The sequence below is a fragment of the Anabas testudineus genome, chromosome 14 (assembly GCF_900324465.2).
Source record: "Anabas testudineus chromosome 14, fAnaTes1.2, whole genome shotgun sequence".
Lineage (NCBI taxonomy): Eukaryota > Metazoa > Chordata > Actinopteri > Anabantiformes > Anabantidae > Anabas > Anabas testudineus.
Genome location: NC_046623.1, coordinates 16,955,221 through 16,971,368, shown reverse-complemented (window position 1 = coordinate 16,971,368; position 16,148 = coordinate 16,955,221). Strand labels below are relative to the sequence as shown.

Genomic DNA, 16,148 nt, shown 5'->3' with positions numbered 1-16,148 from the left:
TTCCACTGGCTGACAAAGAAATTCTCTTGAAACTAGACTTTCTGGTACCCCAGTGTAACTCTGAATTGGCTGAGTATGTTGCTCACATGTATACAGAGGGCATCAAAAGATTATTTTCCCCTTTCCTGCTCATGACTATGTTGATGCAATGTGGGTGGGATATTTTTTTTCCCTTTTTCCCCTATATGAATCTATGTGCTGAAGGTGTAAATGCTTGGTAGTCAATGAAGCTTTGAGTCAAAAAAAATTACCATTCCAGAGTACCACAAGTTAAAGTCACATACGATAGGTTGTTAGACAAAATACTCACTCTGCAGTACTCGTTGATGGGCCCTAACCTTTTCATGGCCACATCCCTGATATGGCTTCTCCTAAACAGGATCTTCCCTGGAAAATAATAGGAAAAACAGACTTAAAGGTTGATCATAAAACTCAAACTGTCATCGATATAAGCTGTTTAAATATGTATTCTGTAGCTAAGCATGTACAGTGGCAAGAAAAAGTAAGTGAACTTCATGGTTTACTGCATCAATTTGTCATAAAATGTGATCTGATCTTCATCAGTCAACATATATAATGTGCCTAAAAGAATAACACAAACTTCTGATCTTTCATGTCTTGTTATTGAGAACAGCCATAAAAACTTCATTGTTAGTAGAAAAAGTATGTAAACCCTTGGAATTAATGACTGGTTGACCCCCACTTGGCAGCAATAACCTCAACCAGGTGCTTCCTGTGGCTGTGGATCAGACCTGCACATCGTTTGTTAGACCATTTTTCCAGCAGCCAACTGCTTTAGCTCTGTCATATTCTTTGGACGTCTCGTGTGTGTGGCTATGGATTTTGTTTTTCTGAAGTCATTCTGTTGCATGTTTTGGTTCATTGTCCTGTTGCATCACCCAACTTCTTCAGAGTATCAGCTGACATACAGACATTCTCAAATTATACTGGAGAACTTTTGATACACTTGGGAATTAATCTTCCCCTCAATCACTGCAAGCTGGCCAGGCCCTGATGCAGCAAAACAGGCCCAAATCATGGGTTTCCTCCACAATAGTTTACGATTAAGAACACTCATAAACACCGTTGTTAGCCAGTTCCATCGATGCTTTTAATTCTTTGGCTGTCACTCGGGGTTGTTTCTTTACCTCATTGATGAGTGTTCGTTGTGCTCTTGGAGTCATTTTGACTGGCGGCCCACTTCTTGGTCCCAAAATGTCTCCATTTGTCATCAGTGTCATTAATTCTTGATTCTTGGTGAGGTATGGCTCACATGAGCACAATCTTCTTGTGCGGAGCAAACTCAAAATGTTAGAATGTTTTTTTGTTTTAACTTTCGCTAACACCTGACTTCAATCAGTTTTTTTGGAGGTTATTATTCTAAGATCAGAATTTTTTTGTGTTATTATTTTAGGCACATGTTAATACTCTTGACTTAGATGAAGATCAGATCACATTTTATGACAAATCAATGCAGAAAACCGTGAAATTCCAAAAGGTTTACAGACTTTTGTAACTGAAAAAAAGAGGCATTACTGCCAGTAATGCCAGAAAAAATATATAATACTGTATATTGTAATTATAATACTTTAAAAGTAAACACTGTATAACTGTACTGTACATAAAACCTGCATTATTCATGACCACATACTATGCTTGGCTAGGGGTTGAGGGTCCCTGTGTTCGCCACCAGCCAAAGAGAATATGGCCTAATGATTACTGCAAATCTTGTGCTGTAACTTTACCTCATCAATGATAGCTTCTGGAGATGATAAACCATAAGATAGTAGTCATACAGTAATCTATGAAGTAAATTCTGATCCTGAAATGGAAGGCAAAGAACCTGTGCAAGATGTGCATCCACAAAACTGTAGATGTAGTGTTTAAAGCACACTTCCAACATCCAGCATTAATCTCAACCAGTTGCAATGCAAACTCCATCTACAGAAGTTACACACTCAGTGTAGCGCTGGGCAAGTGTGGACTTGATGTACTGTACTTTACATTTGAGAATTAGAAATGCAAGAATTTAGTAAGCAAAGGTCCCCAAAAATTACCCGAAAGTTATTTTGTCTTGTTTTCCATAATTCCAGCTCTTTAAAATGTCAGGGGTCCACTACAAGGCAATAGGGACACATTGGTTTTTAAAAAGCAAGGTCAGTGAATTAGCATGCAGACACAATACAGTCACATCATTAATAACTATGACAGCACAATGAGGTGAGTAAGGAGCTAGGTGAATAGCTGGCCTTTCCAAGACATGAATACATGATTTTGTTAAGGCAAATTATGCCTTATATATTTTTATCTGTAAGCAAAAATAACCACAGGCGAGCTGTGCCGCCATAGCAATAACAAGTAATGGCTACAAATAGGCCTCTTAAAACACTTGTCTAACTTAACGGTATGCAGGAAATTATAGAGCCAGCATCTATTTTCTCCTTTTTTTAAATCTGCAGAGGTTTCGCCAATATATTCACAGAGACAGCTTTACATCAAACATAAACTGGGCAGGAAGTCAAGGCTGTAATAAGATCCTAGATGCAATAAGGACATGCTTTGAATAGTTACTGTATCACCTCTCTTACAGGGTTATTGAGGTGGTACAGGGTGTTTTTAGTGAGTATTTATAGCAGACTTGGTGAAACCAGAATCTATCTGATAGGAGATGCTGCTGAGCAGTCAACCCACCTAGCCTCCTCCATATATATGGATATAAATGGCTTTTCTATGTCTTTAACCAATACATCTCAAAACCACATTTCTTTTGTTTGTGTATCCACAAAGAAGTGTGTATGCAGTCTGTATGTGCCTTTGTGATTATAATGGTTTCTATTTAGGAATACAGTGGCAAGAAAAAGTATGTGAACCTTTTGAAATTTCTTGGTTTTCTGCATTAATTTGTCATAAAACATGATCTGATCCTCATCTAACATTTGCGTTCATGAGTCTACAGTAGGTAAAACAGTGAACAAGCAGGGTGTCTATGGCAGGGCACCACGGATGAAGCTGTTGCTTACTAAAAAGAACATTGCTGCATGCCTGAAGTTTAAGAAAGAGCAAATTCACACTGCACAACAGTATTGGCAACATGTTTTGTGGACTAATGAAACAAAGAATGAACTAATTGGAAAGAACACACAGCACTACATCTGGTATAAAAAGGTCACTGCATATCATCATTAAAACATCATCCCAAATTTGATGACAAATGAATGCAGAAAACGATATTCCAAAAGGTTCACATAATTATTCTTGCCACCGTAATTGCTTGTTTCTATGTGTCTCGGTTATGATATTATTTTTTACTTGTTCATTCTAATAAAACATTCATGTGCAACTGAAATGCAACAACAAATATATTTGGTAGGAAATCTCCTGATGTCTCTGGATATCTAGATATTGCCTAGATATGTTTAGGGTTCAGGGGAATGTGCAACCTGGTGCAGTGAGCATTACAGCCCCCAGATGGATGCAAGCATGGCTATAGACTATTATGTTCTGGACAATTTCACATAGTATATACTTGCATCAAGTATACAAAATGTAACAGGTACATGGTCCGACCAGACGATTTTTTTACCTGTGCAGAAGGAAACACTACTGTATTATGTGAAGAAGACTTGAAAAAGAGATTAACTAGATGAAGAATGAGAGGAGACGGCTCAAATCTCTAAGGTGTTAGGCGACATCTTGCCAGAATAACCAAAAGGACAGACTGGACAGCTCTTGAAAACTAAAGAGATTTGAAAGTCAACCTGTGAATGCCTCCTTCACTTTCTCCTCTCTTTCTTCTTCTCCTTCCTTCGTCACTGCTCAAACAGAAAGCTTTTTTGACAGTTTTCCAAAGCACTCCAGGGTCAAGCGAAGCACTGACTTAACACTGCATACTCTGTATGCACAGCAGCTTGTGGGGTGCAGCCAATGAAAAGGGTTTTTTTGGGTGTGGAGGGAGGGAGGAAGGAGTAGAGGAAAGCTGCTGTACTGGAGCCATGGCTGAAGTGAATCAGACTTTACAGCATATTTTAGAGCCAGCCATGATCAAGAGTATCAAACTACTTCTGTTTCTTTGGCAATGTGACCACAACATACACTTTAACACTGTCACCTCTGTATAACAGGTGTGAACGCAGCATTGGAGAGGCTCATTAGTAGACAATCCTTTGTGGTAGCACAAAAGGTAATAAATTTGCTGTCTGTGCCAGTTCAATGTCAGTTTCAAAGGGGACAGATGGATTGAGAGTTGGTGGACATGTTGTGAATATACGTATGTTATTTCTGAGATGAGCCACTTGGTTTTGACATGATTTAGCTGAGGGAGAACGTTGAAACTTGAGTAACCTTCACCCAAACATTTAAGTAAAGTGCACTTTAGTAGGGAATAAAAGCTCTGCATTTTGTCCCACCATCTCTTAGAGCCTTTTGGGTAAAAACACACATACACTCTTAGTTGCGCTTTTTCCTAAAAAACAAACAGTGAAACCAAAGCCTACTTTCACATACATGAGTCCACTGATACAGTTTTTACACAAACATATCCTTCCACATATTCATCCTCTACTGTTAAAAAACTTGAACACAGATTTTTCTGAAACTATTCTACAGCTGACCTAAACTTTCCTTAAAAGGCTTTTAGTAACAATGCAAATAGGTATGTGTGCAGTTTTTAAGTTAAAGCTACAGGAATAAACTCTCTCGATGTGTTATAATTACTGTGTTCTAAGATTAGGTTGCCGACACAGGGCACTCACAACCTCATAAGGTGCCATTTAATACAGGTCTGCCACTACTACGGCACTTCCATGTAGACAAGAACCGTGATTGTTTTCTATTGACAACAAGAGATGAAAATGATATGAAGGTATAAGCAAGAAGGTAGTTGTAAAGGTTCAGCCGTTTTGTGTTTTTCTGCCTGACTTACTGGATAATGTGACTTAGTGAAGTCCACAGAAAGGTACTTGACTTGTTCAACAAACTCTGCCTCCTACTGTGGCAGGCAGAAAGATCCCAAGCACAACAAAGTGGCTGTAAAAGTATGTACTCTGGTTCTATCAATAGAAGCTGAAAGGATAAAATAGTCAACACAAATTTCAAAGTCATAGTCTAGTTATGGAATCTAAGCTAATGAAAAATATCAACTCTTCTATCGCAAAGGAGCAAAAAAAAAAAAGAGCTTTTTGCAGACATGCCAGTTTGCTGATGTGTGATACTTAAGGAGTAAAAAAATAGCTTCAGGTCCTGAACAAACTAAACCAAGGAGGAAAAACCACTTCCGTGCCTTGTTATGCCTCAGCCCACAATCCAGACTTATGCTTTGCAAGGGAAGTGTTTTCTTGGCTGTCAGGAAGGTTCTTCAGCAAATCAGGTGTCTTTGAATCCTTTTCAGAGATGTGTATGACTTTATCAGGGATCATACCACAAAATGAAAAGATAGTTCAATTCAAAGAAAGTGTCATGAGCCTAATCAATCTTGTGTCTTAACAGCTCTAAAGGAGCAGGGATTTTAGGTATTTATTGTATTTCTCAGGAGAAACTTCACTTGTAATTTTCCACCACCAGAAATAGGAGGAGTGAGAGAAACTACCAACACCCACAATACTTCATTGAATGACCGGAACAGATAAACCGAAGGGTGAAAAATGTAGATTTTCATTCTATAAGGTAAAAACCAAGGGAAGACAGAGACTAATAGCATAGTAGTGAACATGGTCAGTAAACTATGTTTACTGTATAAGGGAATCATGGGGGATAGTATGAAAAGCAGTTTTCTATCTTCATTCGCTCTCCCCCTTCCCTACTCAGAGTTCATCAGACTGACTCAGTGTGTTTGTGTGTGCATTCTCTCAATAAGTTCCAGACGTCCGTGGCCACACAAAAAAACAAAAAACCACCGCCCATCCCCAAGCCTGGTAGGAGAGATATGGGTGGGGTATTTGGGGGAGGTTTTCTTTTAAGCTCTCATAAGATTTACTTACAGCAGGATCTCAATCTGAAATTACTTCAAGTTGGCAGAGCACACCCAACTCCATTATTCTTAAGAAACATGATTGTCACTTGGAGGAGTAGGAATTGAAAGAAAAAAAAAATCATTAATTTGTCCAGTCAGGTTTAACACATGGTAAGCCAGGATTCAGACAGGACAAAGGGACAGCTAAGCCCAAAAAAACAAAAACAAAAAAAAACAATGAATGTTGTACAACTTTAAATTTGCTTTGAGACAACTATTCAATATGTCACTGAAAAGCTCCAAGCCTAACCTCTATGACATGTCTAATAGAGCATGTCTATGGGCCAGCAGTGAGGTTATGACCAATAAGGACTGCTTCAGAATATTCTGGTTGGTTCTTTTGTGTGCAGTATGCAACAAAACATTCTGCCTTCCTTGACTTCATCAACAGACCATCAATGAGTCACTGTTGTCCACATTTAACCCAATGTGTGCAAACATTTCAGATGGAGATCAAATAGAGCAGCAAATGAAACAAAGGCATGATAATACAGAGGTGGAAATACAGTCATTGTGACAAAATATTTGTTCAAAAAGCAGCAAGTCTTCAAATTCCCTCAGCATTGTGTTTAACTCTTACCTGGTAAGAAAGGAATAATCCTGCGCTTAGGGTCTTTCTGGCCTCCCTCCACCGGAAATTTATCCAGCAATTCCATCTACAAAACACACAATTATTTAGAACTCATTAGCACATTAAGTATTTACACATATACATAAACAAACATTTCACATTACAGGATAGCTGAGTTTGGAGAGTAAGGGTTCACATTTTTACAAATCAGCAGTTCCTACAAGGAATTCGGCCAAAAAAAGAGGCCTGCCACTGATTAGAAATGTACCGAGCAGATGGTATGTTTTTTCCTTCTGCTACATATGCTGCTGTAGCTAAGGGGCTGTTAACAGCAAGGCACCAATGACATAGTGGAACATTTCTGTTTCCAAAATTTTTAAAGGCCAGAGAGCAGTGATCCCTTCTATCCCTTCATCACAATTTCTCTCATTTTGGCTACGTGATGTGCTTCCACACATAATTACTATATATGTATGTATGTTTAAATAGTTATGCATGTGTCTGCATGTGTGTTCCATTCTCTATGCAGCCAGGGTAAAAAACAAACAAACAAACAAACAATAGATAACTGACCACACTGTCCAATAAAATCGAAGTGCACTTTTCTGACAATGGATCTCCTTTTTGAGAAGAAAACTCACATGAATCTTCCACTAAAACAACCAACCAAATAAAGAAATAAGTAAAAAGATGTTCTGAATTGATACGATATGCAGAGTACAAAATCATTTGCTTTAAAAGCATTACGAATGCAGGTGCCACAATCCGCTTCTCCTTGACTTAATCATTATGATCTAAAACATTACATTACTTAAATAATTCTGTAAAGTAAAGTATTTATCAGGGCTGTGCTCCACTGGTATTTTATAGTCAAAACAACCAGTTTCACCAGATATTTAAACCACACATTCTTTTCATTCCCTCTCCGGTATATATCTCTGAACCTTGACTGGTACGAGAGAATCATTTCTACAATATGCAACAACAAAATTCCAACAACAATGGAAAGTCCATGTTTGTGTTCTGGTACTGATCCTCATTGGCTAAATTTCAGATAAGATATGCAATCATGATTTGCATGTTTCAAGGTCCCTATTTTCAAAATCCTGCTTGCTTTCAACAATAAACATGACTGACTGAAAATGTAATACTACTGATCAGCCGACTCCGATTCACCTATAATCTAATTTCACATGTCAGGGTCAAGAAACGTGAACCATGTGCATCAGGGACTACATAATGTGAAAAGTATTGTATTTTATTTGTTCTCCTTTCATTATGTTTAAAATAAACAGTGATTAGTTGGCAGAATAACACTGTCACAAAATCTCCTTTCACAAATTTGTTTGTCTCAGCTCCACCTACTGTAACTTACTACCTCTTTCACACTAGACAGAGCAAGAAAGTAAGTATGAGGTGATGAAGGGGCTTTGGGAAAGGAAGAGTCATGTGCCAGATAATATTGTTGGTACTTTTTATGGACTGTCTCATTTTAGTGAGGTGCCAAAGAGGTGTTGTTGCCATAAAGCAAAAAGTGGTATAAAGTTTATTCTCGGATTACTTCAGTGAAACTTAAGCAATGTCTCATCATCTGTCAATTCAAAAGTACTTTAGATATCACCCATGTTTACAGAGCTGAGATGATCAAATATTTCAGTTTTAATATCCTGAGTGAAAAATAACTTTAATCTGTAATTGAGTGCGCTTCCAGCGTAGCAGCATGTTCGAAGTTAAATTACTTTTTGATCACAGTTAGATTGGCTAGCAGGCCCCAGGTTACCTGGATGATAAGATAAACTTCATTAATCCCTGTGGGGAAATTCTTCTGAAAATCAGACAATTTTCCTTATAGATCAGAATCAGAATCAAAATTTGTCTTGACGTTAGGTGCAGACACAGAATCAAAGTCAAGGGGGATACAGAGATAAAGAAAAACATTTGACACAATAACAAGGTAAAAACAAATCCTGTAGTGCAAAATGAACATGTTAAATAGAAATATGAAGCATGTAAACAGCAGACTGAATACAATAAATTGAACAAAAAAATAGCAAAGGTAATAAAAAGTGAGTTTACATAGGAGGTAAGAAAAAAAGGCGCTTCAGAGAGGATGGTGAATGTCAATAGGTTGTCTGGAGGGTGGGGCTCCCTGTGTAGCATTTGAAGAGGGGGGGAGTAATCAGGTATGTCCCATTGTTTTTCAAAGCAACACTAAAAGGTCATTCACAGGGTGGGGGACTCTAGGCCTGTACTTGGTGATTACCTTAAGCCCTTTCCAGACAGAGGCAGAGTCGTTGGCTGCGAGTTGCTGTTCCAGTCTCTCACATGCTCTGATTTAGCTTTTATCACCTCCTTGCTAAATCTGTTCTTGGCTTTTTTGTGTTGGTCACTTCTGAATGCAGTCTGTTTCTCTGACCTCAGTTGTCTGAGTTTTGCTGTGAATCAGGGTTTATCATTGTTGTAACCCCCCCGGTGAGTGATGGAATGATGCTATGCTCACAGAAGTTAATATAGGAGGTCACAGTGTCCATGAACTCGTCCAGACTATTGGTGGCAAGTTCCAAAGTTCCCATTTGTACAGTCTAAACTTTCCTGTAGGTCTCATACAGCCTCAGTGGTCCATTTCTTTGATGTCCTCACAGCAGGTTTGCAGACTTTAATTTCTGCCAGTATGCTAGGATCAAATGCACCATGATTTGGTCTGATTGACCCAGTGCAGTGTGAGGGACAGCAGAACAGGCCCCACTGATGATGGTGTATCAGTGGTCCAGTACATTCCCCTCTCTGGTCGGACACTTAAACTGTTTGTATTTAAGGAGATTGTGAGAGAGATTACCTGTGTTAAAGTCTCCTAGGACAATAACCAAGGCATCCCGTTTTTTCTGTTTCACACACAATATTCAGCCAGTGCATGCTGCACCTGATGTGTATAATCTTATCTGGAACATGAGACTTTCTCTCACATAGTTTTCCAGTAACATATTAGCACAAAAGCAAACAGTTTCATTGGCATTCCTAAAAGGTGACGTGTAGAGTCCAATCATTCTTTGACTTTTGGTGTCTTAGCAGCTCCAATGGAGCTGTGTGATTTTCTCAACCAACCAATCATGTTTTCAATGACTTTCTGACTGTCTCTGACTGCTAAAGCTCACCATTGCAAAGTTAAAGTCACAACATTCAATTTTAACCAGAAAACAAAGGATTCATGAATTCTGTCTGTTACAGTAAAACTGGTGAGTCAGTTCACTTCAGGTTCTTTAGTTTGGGGTTTTTTTTAAAGATAAAAAGGTAAAGAGGGAATTTAGTGGTTTAAGTGAGGTTTAAGAGTGAGTTGCTTCCCTACTGACACAGCACCACCTTAACTGAGACAGTACAAACAGAGAGCTAGACAGACACAAAAGAGCCAATACCCCACATGCTGTAATTGTTCCCATGTGTCTGACTGGGAGTCCAGACACACCCAGTCTCTGTGTCTACTCTAAACCTTGTATCCACTCTGTAATCAGAACTACTCAAACAAGAAAGGCATCTGGAGAGAGTGAAGATGTCTCTTCAAAATACCAGTTTCATCATGCAGCCAAAATCAAATATTAATACTCTACAGGCAAGAGGATGACAGGCCAAGGTGGAGCACCGTCAAACTCCACGACTTTCCATGTCTGTTACACAGCATTTTATTTGAAATGAGATTCTGCTGTGTTTGTTTCAGTTGTATGACAGGCTGGTATTTTACAGATGGTATAATGACATATTGTATAGTAATTAAAATTAAAAATCAAATAAAAAAAAATTTCAGTCTGTGAAATCAGAGGTTCAAGACATGTTCTCCATTTCTATGCTTTATGGCCCCATCAGAATATCTAAATATATTAAACTCTGAAGTTGAATTCAAACTCTGACATTATAAATGCCACACAAAAAAACCCAAAACAAAACAAAAAAAAAACAGTCTGGCCATATCATTAGCTATTGGCTCATTCTCTTACTTACCAAAGCCTTCTAAATCACTATTGAAAAATAACTAACTCACAATAAAAGGCAATATTAAGCAAAGATTTAATATGGCAGGAAATTCAATAATAAGAGTGAATAAACAAACTAAGAAAAACAAAACATGTATTACAGACCTAATTCAAGGATGCAGGGATGAACAAACATTTCCACAGCCATCACGTCACTCTACCAGCCTGTTAATATGTCCATGTTCCTGCAAAGCTTTCATTTCATTTACTATATTCTTGCTGATTCAGAGACTAATGTCTTCTCCTGTCTAGTCCATATCTGCTTTAATTGCATTACCATCCTACAAATAAAGTCCTAATAAAGAAGAACTGAGAAGCACCAGATTGTTTAATAGGAGTATAAAATGGTCAAGAACACTGGCTGATCTCTGTAGAACATGCCTATGTCACTAGTCCTCTGACTCATCCATGGGTAGGGGCTCACAATGTTAACAGTTAAATACATAATGCATACTAAGGCCAAGGCTTATTAATGAATGCAGTAGCAAAAATCTGAGATCAAGTTAACTTGATTGCTGTATGCTGGCCAGCTGGACAGATATTAAAATAACTCAATGCTGTGCCCTCCCAATGTCGGATTTCCCTGTTACCACATGATAGCAGCCCGGTTTGAGATAAGATTAATAAAAAGGTAGGGATAGTGGATGGATGAATGAGTAAATGCTAACATATGTATAGTGTACATGGGGCAGTGGAACTCATCTTGTTCTGGCCATGAGCAGGACACAGAGCAGATTTGTTTTTACTCAGTCTGTATAGAGCAATCCTGTTTTCACAAACCCGCCTCCACAAAGGTCACAAAGTCAGCTTAAAAGCAGCAACCAAACCACATGTGTGGTTGTAGCTGAGTGTTTCTCTTTACACTTCAGTAGAGACAGTAGTTCACTGGATCCCAAATATCCTGGGGTATATCTCAAGCAAACAAATAAACCGCACAAAATAATCACTAATCTTTTTTGATTAACCTGTTGCTGGGCTAGGAATAGGTATCACTACCCTAATAATACATAATACATTTTTCTGCTTAAGGATACTGTATGTACAGTATAATAAATTTTAGTCTGACCAAATGTCCAAAGTTACTGTGCGCAAGAAGGAAATGAGCACACCGAAATATGTTCAACAAGCAGTCCCAATGCTCTAAGTAATATGGCCCCCTTTAAAAGGTCTAGTTACTTTATTACTGCAGATGGAAAATATGTGACAGCTGTGCAACTCTGAATAAGCAAGTAGCTTAGCCATGTATTGGATTTTTTTCCTACAGCTTTAAACTGAGAATGCTAAGAGACTGAAGTTGTGAAGATGAGAGGACACGTGTGCAACAAGGAAACTGTTCCCTGTACTTTCCATCTTTGTGAAGGAACAGTTCAGCCTATTTGATTTACATTTAGTCATTTGGCAGATGCTTTTATCCAAAGCGACTTACAAGTAACATACAAGGTACAAGGGTAGGCAGGATAAGCGGAAGGAGGTCTTGCCTAAGATCCCCTACTGGAGGAAGGCTCTTACCATTTACCACTACACTATCCAGCAGCACGTGTGTTCACAATTTAAGACACGGGGTAAAAAAAAAAAAAACACTCTCTGACTTTACATACAGCTATATTGAATAAAAAAAATGATGATAACCAAGAAGGTATAGAAGAATAAAATATTCCCTTAATAACGAGAATTCACTTGATTCATTTGAAATGGGTTAACAAGCATAGTCTGTGGTCAGTGACCTCACAGAAATCACCTTGAACTGACGCATCGTCTGCTTGAGCCAGCTGTGTTGACAGGATGTGGTGAATAACATTTCCTGTCTGGATGACCAAAGACAATTTGTGTGTAATTTTTCTAGACTCACTCTGTGACGGCCTTGAGCTACATGTTGGTGTTTGAGTGTCTCTTTATTTCAGACCTTCCTTATATCCCTTAACCAACCCAACCTTTTTACTGTGTGGACCTACTTTCTTGGATGTCTTCCACGAGCTGGACACAACAGTTCACAGATGAGAGATGACCAGAGCAGTAAATGAAAACTGCAATGGGATGACGGGTAGTGAAGAAATGATAATCATGGGAAATGAATGACGTTTCTCTATGTCACCATCCTGTCACCTGCACTGATGCTTGATGATGTCAAGCTACTGCCTTACTTATAATCAGTCCATAGGGTAACATATCAAAATGATAAAAAGACACTGGTACATATAGCAGAATATGTATAACCCCTTCACCACAGAAGAGCTGACGAGTATTTGAACAACCTGCAGGTTTGGCGTAAGCCTCAGAGTGGCTTATGCCAAACCCAGCTTGACATAAGAGACTGGCTTGTAATCTCCCTCACCACTGAGAGCCCACCCTCAGGGTGCCAACAGAGCAGAAAACAACTGTATGGCATTATAGGGGAGAACACCAGAGGCGGATGCCTCTGCTGAAAGTATCTCATATCCTGTATGCTTATCTGATTCAGCGCCAATGACCTAATACTTTGTCTCAGTGATAAAACTAGCAATTTCATAAGCATGGATAAAATAAGAATGTAATATTGATGGTCAGAGTTATACTATTTGAAGATGATTTAAAGAGACAGCAGACTGTGCTTCCCTGTACACAAGTCAAATAATTCTGCTTTTTCTTTCAACTTTATTATATAATTCAATATAGGCCATAATAATTTATTAGAAATAGTGTTAGAAATACTGTCTTTGCTTGAGCATAGAGAGATACACTAAGTTTTTTTAACTGTTGTTGCAGTACAGTTGACTCAATCTCTAGTCATTTCGATAAATAGATTACTGTTCATAGCTTAACGTGCACTTATACTTGGACAAGACCTCAACAACAGAAAGGTGATGAAATTAAAAAGCAATTATGGCTGTGATAGGAGACTTTTACAAGCTCAAGTTAACCTAATAAAATTTGTAATTAAATAGTTTACATTTAACTGGTTAACAATATCTTTGCTCCATCAGAAAATCTTAGTGGAGCATTAGAGTTCTTTATTTCATTGCTCCTGCTTTGACCATCTTAATCAATTAAAAGGAATTTAATTCAATTAGGGTTGACAGTAAGCTTCGTCAAAACTGACTATGTGCTCATTAAAAGCAGTTGGCTTTTTGGGTTTCTGGAGTCCATGCTCTGTAAGCTCAGATGTGGCCGGCAGCCCAGATTCATTACCTTCAAAAGAGGATGAGAAACTAGGATACTAATGATATTCCCTCATTGTGCAAGACACACTGCCGGCGTGACGTTCAAAAATGAATCAGACATTTCTGTGGTCATCAGTGCTGTCGTAGCATTCGTCACTGTTCTCCATCAACTTCATAGGGACATTTTCCGATTCCTCTCACATGGCATAATTACTAGTGTCATATGGGTGGAGCAGGGTACAACTGGCTACAAGTACTATGCCTGCAGGGGGGAACCATTTTCCTTTCGTTGCTTATGCTATTTTTTCCACTGGAAAAGTTCAAACTTTGACACTCCTGGCCTGGTATTTAAACATGCAACTGCACTCACCTAAGAGGCAAAAAATAAAAAGTAAAAAAATCACAGGCCAAGACACACTAACCCAATTTCAAACATGCACACACTCACCTGCAGGTCAAAGAACTTGCTGTAGCGTCTGTAAATAATTTCTGTGCTGCCATCGCTCCAGGACACTTTGATGATGTAAACCTGTAAAAGCAAAAGACATAAATAATTAATACATCTGAACTAACAAATAACAATTACTGTTAAACACTTGATCGTCTAAATGCCCTGGACCATCACTCCTGACTCATAGTACCAGTAACTAGCAGCTGCATGAGAAAGCAAACAGCATTGTTGTCAGGCAACCAAGACAGCAGGCTCTGTCATCCACTCGCATGAACACAACGGGGAAATCCATTTTTTTCCACTTCCCATCTAAATTACATCACTTCCTGTAAGAGAGGAAGTCATAATCTTTTATGGATGTCTTGCAGATTTTTACTATGCACACAAATTGCAGATGTTGTAGTATGTACTGCAACATCGTCATGAAGTAAACATAAGCAATACATCCAAATTTCCCGTTTAAATGTATGTCAGGAGTTGCACAGCTGGCCCCTCTGTATTATTTGTGACACTAAATTAAGTTAAAAATTAACTTCTTGTACAGTTGCAAACTTCCCCAACCTTATGTCAACAACTGTAAAAGACCACAGAGTATCCTCCGCTTATAGTCTGGGGGTACAGTACTACATTTTATTTTCTGAAGAAGAAGGGAGAGGCAAGGAGGTGATTGGAAACTCCCTGGTGGCTTGCTGTGTCTGGCTGAATCATGTTGGCCTCACTCCCAGACCTTCTCTGGACTCGCTTTCTTTTAGGGCACTGGAATCAGATATGACCACAGATGGAGCTATATGGGCCAGAGGGGAATGTGTTCATTCAATGAAAAGAATTACTACAATTCAATGTGTGCATGTATGGTGTATTTAAACCAATGAATGACAATGCACAGGCCTTGTTTTCAAGATGTTAAGATATTATTTACTAAAAGCTTGACGATTAAGAGAAAGACCAGTTTTGTGCAGAACAAATGTGTGCTGTGAGTGTTTTTGGTTTTGTATGCTACAGTTTGGCACAATAATTACACCAAGCCTTAAATCCCATTTTGTACTCTTAACCACACCTCAGGGTTCTGGAACGTGTAAGATGCTGGGTCGGTGTGTGTAGAGAGGTTGCCAAAGACACAGAACAACAAGGGCTGCACTAGAGAGAGAGAGAGAGAGAACAAACGGACAGATGGAGAAGACACAGGGCCTCAAGAACTCTGTGTCCTTGACCACTAACACTCACAGCAGTATATGGCCTGTTGGTCCTTTAGCCTTATTTCCACACATATATGGTTACAAACACATGAACAAGCAAACACCATGTACACGAAAGCAACACAAACACCTGCTAAGGTCTTGGCACAGGTTCTCGCGATTGGCACTCAAAAGCAAATGATGTCATAGGTGTTGCTGTAAAATGTTTGCACACTCCGGCAGAAATATTCACCCACATGTATCCACTACGTCTCACTTTCAGACAAGAATGATGGAAGATGTTTATCAATTTCAGTGCTGTGAAAAAAATAAGTCTTTGTCTCTCTGACATTCTTGTCTCCCACACAAGCTTTGCAGTAGCAGTAGGGAATGAGAAAAACAGGAGACATATTCACACAGTCTTCTTCTCTATGTACTTTTTAGCCAGTGGCAACGCATTAGAGATAAAGAGGCCCTGTTATCGAAATAATCACATCATTATCACATAGCATGTAGTGTCTCCATCAGCTAATCACAACAGAACTAGAGCTATTCTGTGTAAATGTCAATATCGTTCACATTTTCATCATGATAAAAATCACTAAAACTGTCATACAAATCTGACTGTACTGTAAAGCTTAAGTCATAAAAGCACAAATGCTGTGTAACATTTTAACATTTAGACCCTTCCTCTATTCAAATATTTCCTCATGTTCACAGTGATGACCGTATAAACTCTGCCATCTAAACTTCCTGGTTATCGATGCCTACAGGTATCAGGCTCA

The 16,148-nt window shown here is 38.7% G+C and overlaps 1 protein-coding gene across 2 annotated transcripts in view; it reads right to left on the bottom strand.

Moving 5' to 3' along the window:
- sh3pxd2b (SH3 and PX domains 2B) overlaps nucleotides 1–16,148 on the bottom strand; it is a 32,766-nt gene that overhangs the window by 15,603 nt on the left and 1,015 nt on the right. For both annotated transcript variants that reach the window (XM_026372400.1, XM_026372402.1), the window contains exons 2-4: nucleotides 14,186–14,266; nucleotides 6,588–6,663; nucleotides 311–387 (exon numbers count right to left, since the gene is read on the bottom strand). In XM_026372400.1, coding sequence (XP_026228185.1) covers nucleotides 311–387; nucleotides 6,588–6,663; nucleotides 14,186–14,266 — 234 coding nt within the window. The remainder of the gene's footprint in view (nucleotides 1–310; nucleotides 388–6,587; nucleotides 6,664–14,185; nucleotides 14,267–16,148) is intronic.